Here is a 19,726-nt window from a genome sequence, read left to right as displayed (position 1 = left end):
AAGATTGGGGTTTTTTTATAATTCAGTTTAATCAATAAAATATTTATTGCCTACTTTCTGTGTTGAGACTATAGAATATTCAAATTGAAAGCTCATGGTTTTCTTTTGCTTTAATGTACTGGTTTGTTGTAATCATGGATGACACGACAGAGAGGTGTTTTGATTTCTCCCTCCTTTCTCACCTCACTGAATTTGTGTACGTTTTTGGGTTTGCGGTCTGTACTAGTTTCTCAAAAAGAGGTTTAGAGAGGATATGCCTCAGAATTACCTCGGGTGTTCATTTTTATATTTTTTGTTTTTTTCTTTATTTGGGAGGTGTTCATTTTTAAATAGAGTTTAACACCATTCCGGGGATGGAATTTGGTTGCTACCCCAACTGATCTGACTCACAGCTACACTTAGGACCTTTTAATAAACACACAAAACTTGTAAGTTTTAAGGCGATGCTAGAAATTAGTAGGTTTGAACAATAGACATTTAGGTTCAGTGTTGAAATTACTTAGTATTTCCTAAATGGAAGTTGAATGGGAGGATTGAGGCTGTCAGTTCCAGCTCAGGGGTAGCCTTATACAGAACAGCTCCGCTAGATGCTCCATTTTATCTTTTAAATGGTGTTTTCACTAAAACTACATTTGCAGCCAACATTAACCAGAAACTGTATTTTAGAATCTAGTGCATGGGTGGAAATGTCGAAGAAAAAAATTAAACACAAAAGCCAATTAGGGTATCCCACAGGGATTAAGCCTGGTTTCTACACAAAGCTGCCTTCACAAATGAAGACAGCAGTGGGTCTTCTGTATTGTCATGCAGAGAACTCTATCTGCTAGAACAGTGGTTCTCAACCTTCCTAATGCCGAGACCCTTTAATACAGTTCCTCATGTTGTGGTGACCCCCAATTTCATTGTTACAAATTGAACATAATTAAAGCATAGTGATTAATCACAAAAACAATATGTAATTATGTGTTTTCCGGTGGTCTTAGGCGACCCCTGTGAAAGGGTCGTTCGACCCCCAAAGGGGTCGGCCCACAGGTTGAGAATCGCTGTGCTAGAAGAACCAATAGCCAGAAGGTTCTCAGATCAGGGAGGAAATGGCCCATTCTTGGTGTGACGTAGTCAGACAAAATACAACTACTCAGCAAATGTTTCAAAAGATTTATTTTACAAAAGAAAAGTCTACCTCTGAACCAGCCAAGTTCAAAGTTGGAAGGAGAATACAACTTCAGCTCTAGATAATACGTCTGTATTTCACTCAAAGCCACTAAAAAGGAAGAGAGCATTAATAAATTTGTGAAGTGATAGGGAAAGGAATCAATTCCTAAAAGCAGATCTATTGAACCAAAATGCATGCCGCCCAGAGAATTTGGGGTTAAGACTTCAAAAAAAACCCAACAACACAGCTTAGTGCAAGCCACGGGGCCTCCCAACTCTTCTACCACCTATTTTTTCCATTATAATTTTAGTTTCAATCACCTGATCATGTGGGCAATATCCCAGTTGGTTTCTGCCGAAAGTGGTCCTTCTATTTCAACACCTTTTTCGGTTACCGTGGCAATTTGAAACTGAAAGAAAGCAGAGCTCTCAATGAAAATGCCCACCCCCACATGAAAGAAGTCTCTGGGGCTGGTCAGAGGTCAGGTAGAGAGTCTTTCCCAAATAAGAAAATAGGAGACAGAGAAATGGGACTGCCCTTCAAAGCACAGAAACCCTTGGCATTTGCAAGTATGGAGAACCTGCCAATGAGATCCCCTTCACTTTCATTATTCACTCCCCTCCTCACCCGGTTGTAAGAACGGGCATCCCGGTAGTACAGCACTCGCATGCAGCGTTCCACTAGGTCTCGGGCCTCAGTCTGGCTCAGCACTGGCTGCTTCTCCAGAACTTCTCGGAGCAGAGGCTAAGGAGATTAGGGAAAAACATGGGAGATATCAGGGGCTGACCACCTGGCTATTCGTCTCAAATCCATGGTGTAATATGCACAAATGAGTGAAAAAGTAACATTCCACCTAGTGCCTCACCAGAATACTCTTTACTTGTGCTAAGACCCACCTGAAGGGGAAGTTCTAGAGTTCCTCTCTTTGCACATGTCTACTGACTCCTGACCATGCCTTGTTAGTGGAATGCAAATGCCACACTTACAGCCTCTGGACTACAAAGAGAACCATCTGCCCAGCCATAGGGATCCTAGCCTGTTCCTGATGTCAGAATTATAAGGTAAAAGCAAGCACACAACCACTAACCCCCATGGCCTGCTCTCTTCCCCTCTGCCCCCACCTCTCCACTCACTACTTACCTGAGCCAAGTATGCACCATAACCAGTGGCCAGTGAAGGGGCTTCATAGGCTACGCCAAGCATGTCCACGTAACCAAGGAAGCTAAAAGGACACAATCGGTCAAAGAACTAATTTCATCTTAAGTTTCTGCATCCTCGCTGAAGTATGGGACCATGGGGTATAAGAACTAAGAGTTACTCGGGGTAAAGATAAACACAGGCACTGCAGGTTAGGTTGCCAAGCAAATGTTATTTGTACTCAAATTAACCTCTCTCCATCCGAATAGCCTCCAATGACCATGGTGTTCCACAGGGGGTTCATCTTGGAGCGGCGGCTGTACATGGCCCTGGTCAGCCACGAATGAATAGCTCTAGGACTATAGCTGTGCCCGTCTCCCAGCAACTCCTCATCAATCCTTAAAAAAAGAAATGGGCGTGAGAATATTAAAGTCGGGATCTCCACCCCCCATCTTCCACCCCCTACAATTCTCCCCGTCCTCTGCCTCGAGTGCCTCCACCTTAGAACTTCTTAAGGAGATAAAACACACACACACCAGCGACCCCCCTGCCCACGTGGGAACTACGCCCTGTTCTCTAGATGACTTACACCATCTGGCCGAGGACCTGCTTCACATATTGGAAATCAGCGTAGTCTCCGGAAGCACCCAGCATGGTGCTGTCATTGACTCGCATAATGCGAGAGATATTGCGGAAACGGGCCAAGGAGCCGTAGGAACCCAGCATGTCTGCGGCAATCACCACTCCGCCGTCAAATTTCACGCCCAGGACCGAGGTCCCGGTCACCATGGGGCTCCTGGGGACAGAGGGGGTGGGGTCTGCAGGGCGGCGCGGGGGGAGCACCCGAGTCTTCTCCCTGCGCGGTGGGTTCCCCTTCGACTTCCCAGAGCCCCATTCATTCCCCAAGACTCCGTGCCCCTCGCTGCCCCTCGCCTTCCCCTGCTCCCTCGGAACCCTCGGCCCACAGGCCCACACCCACCCCTGCGCAAGCTGGGGCGCCCCGAGCTTACTGGGTGCGCGTGATCGGACCCCCGTGGAGCGCGGACGCCGGGTCCACCAAGGAGCCGGGAGTTGGCGGGATGTGATAAAACTGCCCGGGGGCCGGACCCCCAGCCCAAAGTCCGGCCCGCGACTCCCAAACCGCTTCCATCTTAGTCACGGCAGCAGAAGAAATGAAAGCGCTTGCGCCAGCGGAAGCGGAAGTGATCCTTCAGTGCCACACTTTTCCTCTTCCTGCCAGCAGCTCCCGGCGGCCATGCGGATGAGGTCACTCGGGGCTTCCGTCCTTCCGGGGGCGGCACCCAGGCCCGCAGAGTCCGCCTGAGAGTGTGGACCAAATCGGGCCTCTCCGAAGCCCAGATTTAAGGAAGACCGGTTGGTGTGGGAGGCAGGTATGGGGGCGTTAGGGGGGCCTCCGAGACACTTCCCCTGAGCGCGGAGGCAGAATTTCTCCTGCCCATTTTGGATCCTTACCGAAAGCCCCACATGAGACTAGTAGTGAATCAGCCTACACCGAGTTTCTCAGAGCATCCCCACATGGCAGGCATTATCGGCTTACGCTATAGGTAAGAGACCGAGGCGTGGGTGGTAGTGATTTACCCGATCCCACAGCTAGTGGTGGCAGCTCTGGGTCTTCAAACCCAGTAGGTAAAAAGGAACCGTACAATTATGCCTGTCTCTCGTGGATTACTCACTCCATAGGACCAAGTTTTCTCATGAGAACATGCTCTTGCCCACCGCTTAAGCAAAAGAAAAATTCCACCGACTGTGGGAGTGAAACTAAATTCCAGGGCTTCGCTTCTGATTCTGTGGTCTAGGCTGAAAGCAGTGTCTCTAGAATCAAACTGGGGAACCTAAAACCACTACTTGGGCAGTCCTCCCTACACAATTTGAATGTCAATTTTTTTTTTTTACTCAGATGGAAACCAAATTGATTTTGTTTCTTAAATTTCCTGAGTTGATTTGAACCAAAGCAATGCATGACATTTTAACCTTATTGAAAAACAAAATATTTTATTAGATCATGAAACCCTGGAAAGGGAAGAGTCAAGAATTTTGCATGGCCCTAGCTCGTTTTGCTCAGTGGATTGAGCGTCGACCTTCGGACTAAAGGGTCCCAGGTTCCACATGCCCAGCTTTTGGGCTCGATCCCCAGTGGGGAGCGTGCAGGAGGCAGCTAATCAATAATTCTCTCTCATCATTGATGTTTCTATCTCTCTCTTCCTTCCTCTCTGAAATTAGTTTTAAAAATATATTTTTAAAAACTCTGTTTTAAAAAGAAGAATTTTGTATGTTAGAGGCACCCACCTCTTTATATCAACTTTTGATCTTGAAAAATCAGTATTTTTTTTTTTGGCTTTAATTAATAGCCACCCACATCCCAAGCCCCATATTCCAGGTGATTTTTGGGCCATTCATCAGCTTACTTGAACAAAAAACAGATGCTCAGGTGTGATGACAATGGGCTTCCTGGAATTCCTCAAAAACCCATAAGTACTTCCCTTTTCCCCACTAGAGCCCTCACCATATGAACTTAAATCAATCAGCCAGCAATAAACTGGCTATATCCTTGTTTAGAAGTGGCCAGAGGTGGCTGCTGGTTTCTGGTCTCACTCCCTTTTAAGTCTCTAGATTAAGGCTCTGATAGGGCCAGTTTGGTTCCAGAGGTCTGGCAGGTAGCCAAATTCCAAAGGGCAGTGGTTCTCAACCTTCCTAATGCTGCGACCCTTTAATACAGTTCCTCATGTTGTGGTGACCCCCAACCATAAAATTATTTTCGTTGCTACTTCATAACTGTAATTTTGCTACTGTTATGAATCGTCATGTAAATATCTGATATGCAGGATGTATTTTCATTGTTACAAATTGAACATAATTAAAGCATAGTGATTAATCACAAAAACAATATATAATTATATATGTGTTTTCCCATGGTCTTAGGCGACCCCTGTGAAAGGGTCGTTCGACCCCCAAAGGGGTCGAGACCCACAGGTTGAGAACCGCTGCCATAGGGTCTTAAAGCAGAAAAGTGAAAGGATCTGGAATTATCCAGCCGAAGAGGATGGCACAGAAAGCAAACCGACATTTGATGGTGCAGGACTCAGAAGGTGACCAGCAGTGTTCTGTTCTAAGGTGAGCTCAAAAAGACATGAGTTAAACTTGCAACAAGGGAATTTTTGGAATATTTCTTTTTCTTTTTAAAGCAGGTCTGATATTATGGAGGAACACTTTTAAGTGTACCCATTTTCTGTGGTTGTCTATTACTTTCATTTTTATTAGCATTTAGCTCCCAACAAGTTTAAGTTTTTAAGTCAGTAATGACTGGACTGGGTTTTATAATATGCAGAATGTCCTTGGTTATAGGAAATGTCCTGAAATTCTCAGAAAATAAATAAAACTAAACCGCTATGACCACCATCTCATAAACATCTCTACTACTCCGTTTTTGTTTTTTTAGGAGAAGTGAAAAATGAATCTTCAACTACAAAAGAGTCACATAAGCATCTTTTCCCGAATTGCGTAAGCCTGGCCCCAGGGACTATAACACAAAGCCGAGAGAGAAAACTTGTCCAGCTTGCCCATGGCTGCACTGCTCTGTGGGTCTCCCCTGAGGAGTTTGCAGTTTTACACCCTCTGTAGTTCAGTTCTACCATATCCCTCTCAGAGCATGCGCCACACTTGTCTGGAGCCGGTCTGCCTCGCTAAACTAAAAGACCCACCAGGGCAGGAACTGAGGTTGGCTTTGGCTTTTGACAGTGCCCTTTGATACGCAGAAGATTTGAATTTTGACATAGTCCTAGTTATCTATTTTTCTTTTGTTCCCATATTTTTGATGTCATAGCCATATCTTTGATGTCAATATTCAAGAAATCATTGCCAAATGCAATATCATGAAGATTTTCCACTGTGTTTTTTTTCCCCCAAAAGTGTTCTTATTTTAGCTCTGATGTTTAGATCTTATCTGTTTTATGTTAATTTTATATATGGTATTAAAAAAAAAAGGATCAACTTCTTTTGCATGTGGATATTCAGTTTTCCCAGCACCATTTATGGAAAAGACGGCCTCTTCTTCATTGAATGGTCTTGACACCCATTAATCTATATGTCTGTCTTTACTACATAGTTTTGATTATTGTAGATTTATAGGCATTTGCCACTCATTTATTTTCCACATGAACTTTAAAATAATTTCTTCTATTCCTTCAAATCCATGGTAATTCCTAATGGACAATAATTACTAAATAATTTGAGAATGACTTTTTATATTAAATTTTCCCAGCTAGAAATATTGTTCACCTTTCCATAGAATCATTTCTTGATCTTTAAGAATTCATCTTTTGCCGAAACCGGTTTGGCTCAGTGGATAGAGCGTCAGCCTGCGGACTGAAAGGTCCCAGGTTCAATTCCGGTCAAGGGCATGTACCTGGGTTGCAGGCACATCCCCAGTGGGAGATGTGCAGGAGGCGGCTGATCGATGTTTCTCTCTCATTGATGTTTCTAACTCTCTATCTCTCCCCCTTCCTCTCTGTAAAAAATCAATAAAATATATTTTAAAAAAAAAGAATTCATCTTTTTCCTCATATAATTTATGGATATTAAATTTATTATTTTTTTAATTTTTTTAAATGCCAATAAACACAGCATTTTTAATTAATTTATTTATTTTTAATATATTTTATTGATTTTTTACAGAGAGGAAGGGAGAGGGATAGAGAGTCAGAAACATCGATGAGAGAGAAACATCCATCAGCTGCCTCCTGCACACCTCCTACTGGGGATGTGCCCGCAACCAAGGTACATGCCCTTGACCGGAATCGAACCCAGGACCCTCCAGTCCCCAGGCCGACGCTCTATCCACTGAGCCAAACCGGTTTGGCAAATTTATTATTTTTAATAATTCTGTGAACATAATTCACTACATCAATAAAGTAAGGGAGCGAACCCATAGGATCATACAAACAGATGCCCACCAAAAAACACTTTATGAAAATCAGTAGCCATTCCTAATAAAATTCTGCAAAATAGGAATGTAAGTAGAAGACATGAACATAATAACGCCTTTTTGGCAAAAACTAATGATACAGATATTAATTGCTGAAGTATTCAAATTAGAAACTAGACAAAAAGTCCACTATTCCAAGGGTACCCTTTTCTCCACATCCTCACCAACACTTGCTATTTCTTTTTTTTTTTAATAATAGCTATTCTAACAGGTATGAGGTGATACGCATTGTATTTTGATTTGCATTTCCCTGATGATTATCGATGTAAACACGTTTACATGGACCTGTTGGCCATCTGTATGTCTGTATGTCTTCTCTGGGAAAATGTCTATTCAGAACGTCTGCTGATTTTTTTAATCCAATAATCTATATAATCTTATTGCTATTGAGTTGTATGATTTTCTTATTTATTTTGGGGTATTAACCCCTTAACAGATATATGATTTGCAAATATTTTCTCCCATTCAGTAGATTGCCTTTTCATTTTGCTGACGGTTTCCTTTGCTGCATGCTGCACAATAGTTTGTTTGTTTGTTTGTTTGTTTTATTGCTGGGTAATCACCATGGTGTGGATGTACCACAGTTTGTTTAATCATCCACAGTTCGAGAGACATCACAATTGTTTCTTTCTAGTTTTGGGCTGTTATGAATGAAAGTGGTATAAGCATTCCCATACGAGGTTTTGTGTGTGCTGTTCTCATTCTGGCAACTGATCCTGATACTGTGGTTGGCTGGTATTTATGACTTTCCTCTTGTTCCCTTTCTTAATAATAGCTAACATTTATAGAGTGTTTGCTACATGCTGGACCCTGTCCTAAGAGCTTTACAAGTATTACTCACATAATTCTCAAATAGCCACTCGAGGTCTGAGCTATTATTATCCACATTTTACAGGTGTGGAAACTAAAGGAGAGAGAGGCACACAGAGAGCATGTGTTGGTGCCCAGATTTGAGCCCAGGTAGTCTGGTACCGGAGCGCAGCCTCTAAACCACTCTGTCAGACAGCCAGGGCTAACATGGCTCTTTCCTTATGGAGCAGCGGTTCTCAACCTGTGGGTCGTGACCCCTTTGGCGGTCGAACGACCCTTTCACAGGGGTCGCCTAAGACCATCCTGCATATCAGATATTTACATTACGATGCATAACAGTAGCAACATTACAGTTATGAAGTAGCAACGAAAATAATTTTATGGTCGGGCCACAACATGAGGAACTGTATTTTTAAAGGGCCAGAAGGTTGAGAACCACTGTTGTGGAGCGACCTACACCTTCACTCCTGGAGGATCTGAGCGCTCAGTTATCTGGCTTCTGCTGCTTTAGTCTTTTGTTAATTTAACTCTAGACATGGAGGTACGAGGCATCCCTGGGGTATCTCCCTCCCTGACCCTGCCATAGGACAGGAACATTATTATTTCTAAATCATTAGGATCAATCACCCAGCTAATATCTTGTCCCCCATTTCTGCCCCAAATGGCTGGGTAGTTGTCTCCAGTTCCAGTTCAAGGAACTATTGGTGTCTCCTTTGTACTGGATGCCAAACCTCAAAACCAGCAGAGCCCAGAGTTGAGCCCTGCAAGCAAAAATGTTGTGAATGGGTTATTAGGGGAAAGAGTGAGAGGTTCCATCCCACCTCTCTCTGTTTCTGGGCCCAGCATGGACTCTGGTTGCTGGTTCAGAGGATAAACTATACTCTAGACTTGGAAGGTTTGGCCATAACTATCTTCCTGTAATATAAGCTGGAATGATTTTTCTTCTCAATATCTTTCCTGCATAACTTCTCCTGGAGCCATTAGAACAGACTGAGGAAGGAGATGCTATTTGGCAAGAGAGGGAAGGCTAGAGAGCACGCCAGGGCACCCTGTGGCTTCTTTCTTTCTCCAGGATCTTCTCAGGATCCACCTTACTTGAGGGTGAGGAACCCTGGGGCTTGTGAGACCTGGGCCAGTGAGGTGCTTTGGGTCTCAAAGTCACGTGGTGTCCCACGGTCCCATATTTGGTTTCTATAGGGACCAGAAGCTCAAAAGACCATCAAGGGAAGAACTGTTACTGGCTCAAGTGGCCTGGGCCTCAGCATCCCTTTTGGGCCACCTCCTGGGTTTGCTTGCCACAGCCTCCTGGATCCCCCAATTTGTCAAGCAGCGCTGGTTCCGAGTGAAAAGGCCCAGGGGTGGGTGTACTTGAACTGCTGCTGGGAGCAGCCAGAGACCCCACCCTCAGAACACTGCCTCTCCTCGGACTCCAAGTGCAGCCCTGGCTGCACCAGCAGAGCTTGAGCCGGGAGCTTTTGCAGCTTGTAGTTGCATTTGGTATAATAAAAAAATCTTTATCTCCACAAATTCTCTTCTATTAACAGATAACCCCATGCATAATGTAATCAAATTAATTAATGTACATACCAATTATATATTACATATAAAGTAATATATAAAATAATCAAGTTAATTAATTAAGACTATATGGTTTAACTGATTAATTTTATATATAGCTTTCATTAAATGGGACCATAGTGTTTTCTGCTTTCCCCCCTCAGCATATTTCTTGGCTATCTTTCCATGCCAGTATATAGAAAGCTATACGTTATGGATGTTTCGTGACATGTGTAACTATTCCTCTATTGGTTTTTTCCAACTTTTCACTATTGTTAACAAGTTGCAATGAACATCCTATTCATATATCTGAGTACTCGTTTATTTCCACAGAGTAGGTCACTAGAAGTGGATTTCTATTAAAAATGATGCTTGGTGTTGCTAAATTGCCTTATAAAAATGTTCCACAATTTAATACTCTTGCCATTAAAGTACAAGAATGCCCTTTCTCACACTCTCTCCCACCTATATATATTACAAGTCTTTTTTATTTTTTAAGATCATATATTTTCACAAGCATTTCTCTCATTACTAATGAGATTGGGATCTTTTTTATGTTTGTTAGCCGTTGATCCTTCATTTTTATATCCTTGGAATCTTTTTCTCTGTGTGTTGTTTGTCTTTTTCTAATTGATTGGTTGGAGATCTTTGTGTATTCGGAGCAATCAACGTTTTCCCGTTTAAGCCTCTTTAAACTCCGGTTTCTGAGCAGACTTTTGACAAGCGGAAAGAGGAACTACCACCATATTCCTTTCCCAGGGTGGCCCTTTCCACATTTCTACTCATGGCTGTGACCCTGGGCAGGTCCTGGTGGAAACAGCAGGATAGCGATGGTGCACGGGAGCCAGAATCCAGGACAGGCCCCCGGTTTTTCCCGGGCCTCCCTCCAATTCCAGGTAGAACTGAAGGCGGGTCTGTCACGCCTGGGGGATGCCAGTCTCGCTGGGACTCTTGGAGGCGTATCCCCCACCCCCTTCCCGGGCGGCATCTTTGTGCTGAGCTGACAAAACCAGGGTCCTGGGCTCCCCGGGACTTTGGGGGGATATGTTCCTGCTTGTCTGGAGCTGCAGTAGAGAAGCTGGCTCAGAGATCTGACTCCAGGGACCAAAGGACCTGCCAGCCTCAAATAGAAATGGCTTTTAACTTCCTTTGGATATTTTCTTTACAGTATTGTAACATGTCCAAATTGAGGCTACCCTCAGGGTTTTCATGGCTTAATTGGGGCCATTAACTAAGACTGATGCAATTCTTTCTTTCCAGGGCTCTTAACCGAGATGCGAGAGCCAAGTGGACCTCTGTAAAGGCGGAGATGATTGCATGAAAGCCGCTTTATGGCTCTGGTCTCAGCTCTTCTGGAGCCAGGCGTGGCCCCTGACGAGGCTGGGGTAGGGGGTGAGGGGGCAAGCTTTCGCCTGAGTCCCTGTAACCTAGGTCGGCTGGTACCTCTTCTAGGCCACACGATTGGTTTGCAAACCCACGTCACCTTCTTCCCTGTTGATTAGATGTGTAGCAAGACGCGTAACCTCATTTCTGTTCTGGTCAGACCCTTCTTCACTTAAACAGAAGACCAGTCTTCAAGGTACCACCCTTTCTCACCTACGTGAGATGAACAAGATTTTAGAGATTTATCAGAAGAGACAATAGAAAGGTATGGACCCTCTTTAGATCTTGATTCAAATAAGTAAACTGTAATACAAAGATGTATGTGACGGTAGGGGAAATTTGAACACTGAACGAATATTGACTTGGAATCGAACCTGCCACCCTTTGGTGTATGGGACGATGCTCCAACCAACTGAGCTACCGGGCCAGGGGCAAAGAGAGAGTATTTCCGAGTGGAATGGAGGTGGAGAGGAAGCCCTCCAAGTGCCTCTCACATCATGCCTTTCCTGGGAAGCCCTGGCAGAGGGCATTGGCTTTTATTTTATTTACCTTGTTGCCTTGAACTTGAACTTGTAGGGCGCGGCTATAGGATTAAGCCTCCGATTGACCTGTTGGCATAGCCACAAACAAGTCCCAGTTTAGAGGGCACAGCCCTCTTAGCATAATTAGGCTTGACCTTATGATGCTCCCTAGTTCTTATCTGGGGAGCTAATGGGCTGAGGGAGATGCAGCAAGCCCTGCCAAAACAAGTGAAACTCACAAGAACATTGTAACTATGGTGACCACTACCTTGTTTACCTCTTGGCTATAAAATAAAGGCTCAGCTTACTCTCTGGGTCTCTCTCTGTGGCCTCAGCCAGGCACAGGAAGATCCACCCAGACCCAGCTTATTCTCTTTGTTATTTCTTCATCCTTGACCGCCCTCACTCAGGCTTGCGGAACCCTTGGCTGAGCTGGCTCGGCACAGAACTCAGGGAGGTGCTGTGAGATGAGTGTGAACAGCTGGATGAATGAGTAAAACTCTGCGTCCTTGATGTGAGATGAAAAGGCTATGTAAATACCTCTCCAGGTTGGCTGTGGGCGGCACCTGCCCTAACTGCTGGGGGGCAGGGCTCCGGCCCACCCTAGTCACACCCCGTAACAGGTCAGTAAACGCTACTCCCTTCCTCTGAGGTCCTCTAGTTGGTCTGTTAAATGTTAAATGACAGCTGTTAAAACGAGCAGGTTCGGCCTCAGAAACTCTGCTTAGCTCCTCAAAACCTCAACCTGTCCAGCCAGTCCTGCTTCAGGCCTCGCAGGCCGCCACCCGGTCCGCTACAGGCATTTTGTCGGCCTTTGTGTGGTGGCTGTTTTTCGTTCCTTGCGTACAATTCTGTGCCTGTGTGTCCCAGAGAATCCTGTCAAATGTCCCACGCTCAGTCACCCTGCATTTTCCTGCTTCCTTCATAGCCCTCACCTGAAAGGATGTTACTTGTTTATATGTTACCTTGGTCATTGGCCGCCTCCCTTAGAAGGTTCTCTCTACGACCACAGAAACTTTGTCTTGTTCACCACTTTCTTTGCCAAAAGAGAAATGTTTGTGGAGCGCAAGAATGAATGAATGATGGAGCATGCGCGTGTGTGTCTTCCAGAGGACTCGGCAGGCCGGTTGGTGGGACAGCTGCAGGGAGGGCGGGACCAGGGTCGGTCCTCCCCGTGGGCTCCCCCGTGGCCGAACCTGCACCACATAGGATCTTCCATCCTTCATTCTCTCTCTCTCTCTCTCTCTATCTCTATCTCTATCTAATGTTATGGTCATAAGGAAACCCCTCTAATGTGTGGAAATAATTATTGTGTGAAATGTTTGCTGTGTGAAGACCCCAATACTCTGTAACTTCCAAAATGTGGTGAACACCCCCCTATCTTGATGTGAACGCCCTAAGCCATTAAAGCGTAAACACCCTGCTCCTAGCATAAGGCACACCATCTGGCCCACACTGATAAGACACAGTTGTTTACCACCGGCTATATAAGCACCAGATTTTTCTCCAGGGGACGTCTCCTGCCTGATGAGAGGCGGACTCCACGTCACTCCATGAGACGAGTCCCTGATTAACTGCTCTGCTGTGCGAGCCTGAACCAACTGCGGCCGCCTGTCTGTCTCCGTCTTCGTCGTCCGTCTTTCGGTGTGCATCGCCGGGTGGCCTTTGCCGGAGCCTAGGACCCACTAGGAATAGGTAAATAAACCCTGTGTGACTGCATACTAATTCTGTCTTGTGGGTTCATGTGTTCCGGTTCGGCTCAGCTGTCTAGTCATTGAAGTACCAGGGGATAGGCCCTTATTGCTGACTCCTGGTCACCTGTGTTTGTCCCACTAAGTCTAGACAGATAAATAATTGGGACATAATTGGGACAGTTACTAAGGTAATATATGCTCATTAGTTTAAAAAATACAGAAGTAAAGCAAGTACACATGGATTTTCGATCCCTCCTCCCAGTGCCTCTCCAGACAACCATGGTTAGCCCTTGGATGCATGCCCTTCAGTCCTTCTTCCCTCACAGGTGCCTCCACTCCTCCTCCTCCTCCTCCTCCTCATGAAGACCCACCTGCTCCGTCAGGAACATCTGTTCTCCACTCCTCTCCCCATTTCAGAGCAAGAGCCTCTCTGTCCTGAGGCTTCCAAAAACAGATGCCAAACCCTCACCATTCCTTCTGGTCCATCCCCCCACACACACACAAAGCACAGCACAGCCCGCGGGCTTGGAAAAGTGAGCATTTTGTACACCTTTGCATCTGGGGCCGTGAGTCTGGGCAGAAACCCTGAGGTGAGGGTGCCCTGGAGGACCACAGAGACCCGCCAGGTCAGAGCAGAGCATGAGAGAACTGGCCGTCAACCACTGGCTCCGGAACGAGCAAAAGAACTGCTTTGGGGAGTTAAACACTCCAGAGCTTTTGGTAAAAGGCTGGCGATGAGGTGTCTTGGGTGCTGGGCTACTTCAAGCCAAAAAGCAGGCGAGTAGAGAGGAGGTAGGAGATGGGGCCCTCGGAGAAGGGGAGCCCGAGGGGCAGGACGAAGGCAGGGTGAGTGGAGGCAGCCAGGGGACTAGCAAAGGGGAAGAAGCAGCCCTGAGGGGCCACCGTCTGCAGGGCAGCTGCGCCCGGGCTGACTGACGGTGCAGTGGTGAGGACGCAGGCACAGGAAAGGGCCACGGGCCATGAGTGATGGTGGGGATGGGAGGGGACCCCTGCCCTGGGCAGCCACAGGGCATCTTCCTCACCCATGGGAGCCAGGGGGACAGACACCCTTCACACTGGGGACCAGTTTGGCCTCCTTCCCTCCACTCCGGTTCAGAAACCCTGTGGCTCTTTCCACTGGCGACGTCAAGCCAAAATGTGTCCCTTTCACTACCCAGTAAGCACTGCGCCCAAGCTTTTATCAGGGGGATGAAAATGACTGTGGACACGGCTCCTCGAAGAGTGGGGCGGGGGTCACCCTGTTGGGCAGCCACCTGGGAGGAAAGAGGGAGCTTGGCTTCAGGATGGAGACCAGTTTGGGGGAGTTCCCTTGTCCAGACATTCCAGCCCCGGCGACTCTGGAGTAGACAGCCCAGAGAGTTAACAGATCAGGCCTCGGTCTGGCTTCTGTTCTTCAGCAAGCGGGTGCCGTTCGCCTGGGTACCGTGGCCTGGCCCTGGGAGTAGCAGGCTCAGCACCCTGGTCATCACTGAATCCTTGGCTGGGCACTCCCTCCTGGATAGATGAAGACCCTGAGTCTTGTGACTGGTCCTAGGTCAGCTAGGGACAGAGGCCGCCTGGGGGCTGCCCCTGGGCCCTGGACCCTGGGGAGCCGCTGAGGCACCAGCTGGGACGTGAGGGGGAGGCAGTCCACGTCCGCCTCCTGAGGTTTAGGGAGGTAATAATGGGCATTGAGGAGTTTCCCTCATTTCGAAGGGAATTAATGGGCAGGAGAAAGTGGAACCTGGTTCCTGGCAGGCAGCTGCGGCAGGAAGACGGGGGGGGAGGGGGGGGGTGTTGCGGGCCATGGGATGGCAGAGCCGGGCCTGGTGAGCACAGGTGTCTGGGATGAGAGTACCATCCAGGGAGAGCTGACGTGGCTGTGCGAGGAGAAGCAAGCAGGCCCACCGCTCCGGGTGCCCCCGAACACCGGCAGACAAGTCCAAGGCCAGGTCCAAGGAGGCCCAGGAACACGTGCAGGACATGGGCGCTCACGCTGTCACACCACCCACAGGGCACATGTGCACATGCCCACACAGGCTGAATCTCCTGGCAGGCACACGTCCCATAAGCACACAGAACATGTCCAAGTCCAGAAACACACATACATCCACACAGGCACACTCATACAGAACAGCAGCACAGATGTGTGCACGCAGGCACATATTCAGACACAGACACAGCACATACTCATGCAGCCACATACACAGAAGCGCCCACAGGGGCACCACGGAGGTGACAGGAGCACGCACAGGCTCAGACACAAACTCACACATGCCCAGGCACCCATGAAGGAGATACACACGCAGGCACAACACAGAGCTGCATGTGCACAGGCACACGCGCACACACACACACACACACACACACACACTCCCTGTTACTCAAACTCCAGCTGCCAGCCATGTGAGAGTTCCTGGCCAGCTGCCCTTAGTCCTTCCCTCTGGCTGCAGCCTGGCCCGCCCTCTGCTCCGCCCAAACCCAATGGTCAAATAAATTCCTTCCCTTTGCGCCTGGCCCGGGACAGCCTCCCAGGAACTTCTGCCTCTGACTACAGCGCAGCTTTCCTCCTCTGCCCGCTCCTGGCAGTCCCAGCAGGACCCAAACGTACCAGCCAGCAGCATGGGTAAGGAGTAGGCCTCGGCACCACAACCCGGACCACCTGCAGGAAGTGGCAGAAACCTGGGTTGGGGGCAGCTGGTTACGGAACAGAGGGCTGGATCCGGACCCTCCGTCCCCTCCTCCTCCCCACACCTGCATGTACCAGCTGAGCCAACGTGAGGTTTGGAGGTGCTGGGAAGGGGGGTGGAGGGACTGCTGGGAAAGGTGACCGCTGGCTCCCCAGCTACGGCCTGGGGACAGGGCGCCTTTCTGCAGCTGAGAAGATCAGGTCTGAGCACTTGGGAGTGGAACCTCTGTGCCCCTGGCAGTCACCACAAGAGGCACAATCCTGATTTCAGCCCTGGGCCAGCTGCTTTCTTCGGGGAGCAGGGAGCCCAGGCCTCCAATGCACAGGCTTGCTCTCTAGCTACCCCAGATCACCAGTCCCTCCTGGGGGAGGGGGAAGCCCACAGTCTCTCCCAGGGGCCTGTTGCCTCACCACCATCCTCTCAGTCGCCAAAGTCCTCCCCTTCCCCCGTCCATGGGAGTGGATGTCAGGCTGAGGAGGAGTTTGGGTCTGAAAGTGTCAAAGTCCTTGTCCCCTTAAATCTGGCTCTCTCCTGGCTGGCAGGGTGCCCAGCAGCCAGCCTGGCCCTGGGAAAACTGAATGAACTTCCTGGGTTCACCTCAAGCCCAAAGATGTTCAGAGATCTCGGCCTGAGATGCTTGTGTGTGTGTGTGGGGGGGGGCGGTCCCCAGGAAAAGGCTGATGCTCCCTGGCTGAGGGGCGACCATGCAGGCGGCATCACCTCCTTCGTACCTTTGCTCTCGGACTCTGCTGGCTTGGCAGGGCTTGTATCTCTGTCTTCACATCTGGAGGATTGAATCTCCTTCCCTCTCTGTGTCCAGACCCTCCTTCCCCTCCCCCGCATCTTCCCTGCCACGTTCTGACCGCCTGGCTGTGGAACAGAGCACGTCCCCTAATTCCTTTGGACTGGACCTCTCTCACCCTGTCCCCACCTCCCACTCCCCACCCACCCCACTCAGGGCACCAAGTGGGAATCTGCCTGGGACCCCCACCCTTCCTGGTACCCACCCATGCCTAAGTCAGGATGGTCTCTCCTTTTCAAAAGTCCTCCTGAGCACAGTTGTATTTGACCTTCATAGCCCCCTAGGGAAGAAGGTCGATATATTTTTTTTAAATATATTTTATTGATTTTTTACAGAGAGAAAGCGGAGAGAGTGGTTATCACACCTGGACTCTCAAACACTGCCTCTCGGCCGCCCAAGCCCTGGGCAGCTGCGAGGAGTGGGACCTGCTCCCTGGCTGAAGGCCTGGGCCCAGGCACAGTGCCGGCTCCGCCCTGGCTCCTTCCGGCTCCCCACGTGCAGCCCCAGCTGTCAGGACACTGGACAGAGGGCCCGGGACAGGGTAGGAGTGCCCAGGCCTGAGAGCTGCGCGCAGGGACTGCCTCCAGCCTGCAGCTGCCTCTGTGACTCCTCCTCCTGGTCAGGCCCGAACCCTGATGCCCGAGGCCTGGTCCCGCAGCCTCCTTCTCAGCAGTTGACTTTCTTCCCATAGATCAGTGTGGCTTCTCTGGCCAGACTTCAGGGGACAGGAGAGCCCCTCCCTACAGCCCTGGTGGGAGGGCTTTCAGAGTGGGCCAAACCCTCTATTGTGCATATGAAGAAAGGGGGTCCACCCAGAGGTAAGACTGGTCTAAGGACATCCAGGAGCCCGGAAGCCTTAAACGGCAGCCTCTAAGCCTCACCAGACCCTGACAAGACCAGTTGTATAATCCAGGCTCTGGCCAGGCCTGGGGTCAGGACCCAGAGGGGAGTGGCCCCGTCCCTGGAACAGGCTTTTTGGGGGAGGAAGTGAACAGCACCACTCTGGGCTGCTCCTGGGGAACAGCCAGTTTTTCCTGGCCCAGCCCTCTCCGGTACTTCCGTGAGAAGCAGATGCGGGCGAGGCTAAGTCATGTGCCTCAGCTCCCGTGTTTACTGCGTGACCAACTGAAAATGGGGCCCAAGTCCACAGCATAACCACTGCACCATCCAGCCTCCACTGCACTGGTCCTTCTCCTGCCCTCCCCTGGGTCCTGTTGAGTGTCTGTCCACCTTCAGGTCACATGTGTACAGCCCCTGTGGTCACACCCAGCACCGTCAGGGCTTTGAGGTGCTGAGAGGACGATTGGAGTGACTGGAGGGACAGCAAGTCTGCCTTGGCCATGGGAGGGTGTGGGTTGCAGCTGGTAGGGAGGAAGCTTCACCCTCCAGAGTGTGGTCCAGGCCCCTGCCCACTGTTTCCACAGCCACCAAGTGCGGGAGCTGTGGACCCGGGTACCCTACTCCTCTGGAGGCCATGAAAGGTAAGCGGGCCGCCATGTTGGAGACTCCACCTTGGGAAGGAACTCTGCAAGCCAGCGCCCTCTACTGATGCCTCACCTGCTGGGGGTGGGGGACCTCAGACCCCGGCCTCCCCGCTCGGGCACAGCCAGCGCTGTCCCTGCCATTCCTCTCCACCCACCATCCCCACCGCCTGCTTTCTACCCCCAGGGCCCAGGGAGGAGATTGTCTACCTGCCCTGTATTTACCGAAACACAGGCATTGAGGCCCCGGATTATCTAGCCACAGTGGACGTTGACCCCAAGTCTCCCCAGTATTGCCAGGTAGGTGGGGCTTGGGCAGCAAAGTACCCCACGATGCTTGCTGCAGCCTGGCCCCAGGATGCCCTTCTGCAGCTCCACGCTCCTTCGTCCTCCTGAGTATGGGGCGGGGGAGGGGGGGGTGTGGGCAGCTGTTCACTGCACAAGGCACCCCAGAGGTGCGAGGGGAGAGTGAGGGTCCAGCCTGCACTGCACTGCACACCAAAGTGGGTCCAGTGGGCACCCGTTCCCTAAGCGAGCAGGGGCGTGGCCTGGCTGAGCACCTCCCTCTGCCCCTTGCCCACCCGAGGTCATCCACCGGCTGCCCATGCCCAACCTGAAGGACGAGCTGCACCACTCGGGATGGAACACGTGCAGCAGCTGCTACGGGGACAGCAGCAAGGCCCGCAGCAAGCTGGTGCTGCCCTGCATCATCTCCTCCCGCGTCTACGTGGTGGATGTGGGCGCCGAGCCCCGCGCCCCGAAGCTGCACAAGGCATGTCCTCTGCCCCTGCCGCTCGTTCGGGGACCCTGATGTACCCACCACCCCGGGCGGCCTGAATCAGCACCGCGGGGCAGGGACTGGAGGGCAGTGGCGGCTTCTTGTTTGGACTCTGAGTCGGGAGAGCATTTTCCCAGCTAGTCAGGAGCCCAGGGCCGCCCTTAGGCAAGAGCCTGCGATCCTTCCCCCCAACACTCCTCCGCGGGCACTCGCTGCTGCTGCCGGTGTGCAGTGGATGCTGGGATTGACCCGTCCCACGAGCAGCTTATGCCTCGGGGCTGAGGGGCTGAGGCCAGTGCTTTCTGCCTCAGGAGCTGGCAGCCTCTCTGACGCTCTCTTGTTGCTCAGTGACCAGACTGAATCCCGGCCACATTCCCACAGGGAAACTGTGTCCTTTTGCAGGAAAGGAGACTGGTCAGCAGGAAGAAACGGGGGAGGGGCAGTGAAGGAGTGGGGCGTGGGGACTCCCAGGCCTGTAAGATTCTCCTGCCATTCCTTTCCCCTCCCCAGGTCATTGAGCCCGAGGACATCCATGCCAAGTGTGGCCTGGGCTACGTTCACACCAGCCACTGCCTGGCCAGTGGGGAGGTGATGATCAGCACGCTGGGAGACCCCAAGGGCAATGGCAAAGGTACCTGCCTGCACTGCAGCACATCTCGGGGGATGGGGGCGGGGGGGGGGGGAGGCAGGTCCCAAGCTGGGGAAGGATGGGATAACT

The 19,726-nt window shown here is 50.0% G+C and overlaps 2 protein-coding genes across 5 annotated transcripts in view; one reads left to right on the top strand and one right to left on the bottom strand.

The window, feature by feature from the left end:
* Positions 1–1,140: 1,140 nt before the first annotated feature.
* Positions 1,141–3,482, bottom strand: PSMB4 (proteasome subunit beta 4). Its single transcript, XM_006095267.3, has 7 exons — positions 3,301–3,482; positions 2,880–3,086; positions 2,542–2,688; positions 2,294–2,375; positions 1,781–1,897; positions 1,474–1,562; positions 1,141–1,261 (listed from the first exon to the last, which is right to left on the bottom strand). The coding sequence occupies exons 1-7, from the start codon at positions 3,438–3,440 to the stop codon at positions 1,249–1,251; spliced, it is 795 nt and encodes a 264-aa protein (XP_006095329.1). The 5' UTR covers positions 3,441–3,482; the 3' UTR covers positions 1,141–1,248.
* A 110-nt stretch (positions 3,483–3,592) lies between these two features.
* The window catches only part of SELENBP1 (selenium binding protein 1), a 19,921-nt gene continuing 3,787 nt past the window's right edge, over positions 3,593–19,726 (top strand). Inside the window, exons 1-8 of one of the 4 annotated variants that reach the window (XM_023759265.1) lie at positions 3,593–3,855; positions 5,231–5,422; positions 13,074–13,258; positions 15,847–16,034; positions 18,174–18,230; positions 18,418–18,530; positions 18,817–19,002; positions 19,519–19,639. In XM_023759265.1, coding sequence (XP_023615033.1) covers positions 16,016–16,034; positions 18,174–18,230; positions 18,418–18,530; positions 18,817–19,002; positions 19,519–19,639 — 496 coding nt within the window. In that variant the 5' untranslated portion in view covers positions 3,593–3,855; positions 5,231–5,422; positions 13,074–13,258; positions 15,847–16,015. Of the gene's footprint in view, positions 3,856–5,230; positions 5,423–13,073; positions 13,259–15,754; positions 16,035–17,378; positions 18,038–18,173; positions 18,231–18,417; positions 18,531–18,816; positions 19,003–19,518; positions 19,640–19,726 lie in introns of those variants that run through there. The other 3 variants (XM_023759266.1, XM_023759268.1, XM_023759267.1) reach the window with 3 other exon arrangements.

Source organism: Myotis lucifugus, unplaced genomic scaffold (assembly GCF_000147115.1).
Source record: "Myotis lucifugus unplaced genomic scaffold, Myoluc2.0 scaffold_151, whole genome shotgun sequence".
NCBI classification, from domain to species: Eukaryota; Metazoa; Chordata; class Mammalia; order Chiroptera; family Vespertilionidae; genus Myotis; species Myotis lucifugus.
Note: the sequence above shows the minus strand (reverse complement) of the source record. Positions and strands in the feature narration are given on the sequence as shown.

Bases quoted from the DNA above. Each gene is read 5' to 3' on its own strand.
- PSMB4 (XM_006095267.3), bottom strand. From the start codon at position 3,440: ATGGAAGCGGTTTGGGAGTCGCGGGCCGGACTTTGGGCTGGGGGTCCG. The intron at 2,689-2,879 runs GTAAGTCATCTA...TCTTTTTTTAAG, and splicing joins CAGGTCCTCGGCCAGATGGT to GATTGATGAGGAGTTGCTGG. The intron at 1,563-1,780 runs GTGAGGAGGGGA...GCTTTCTTTCAG, and splicing joins ATGCCCGTTCTTACAACCGG to TTTCAAATTGCCACGGTAAC.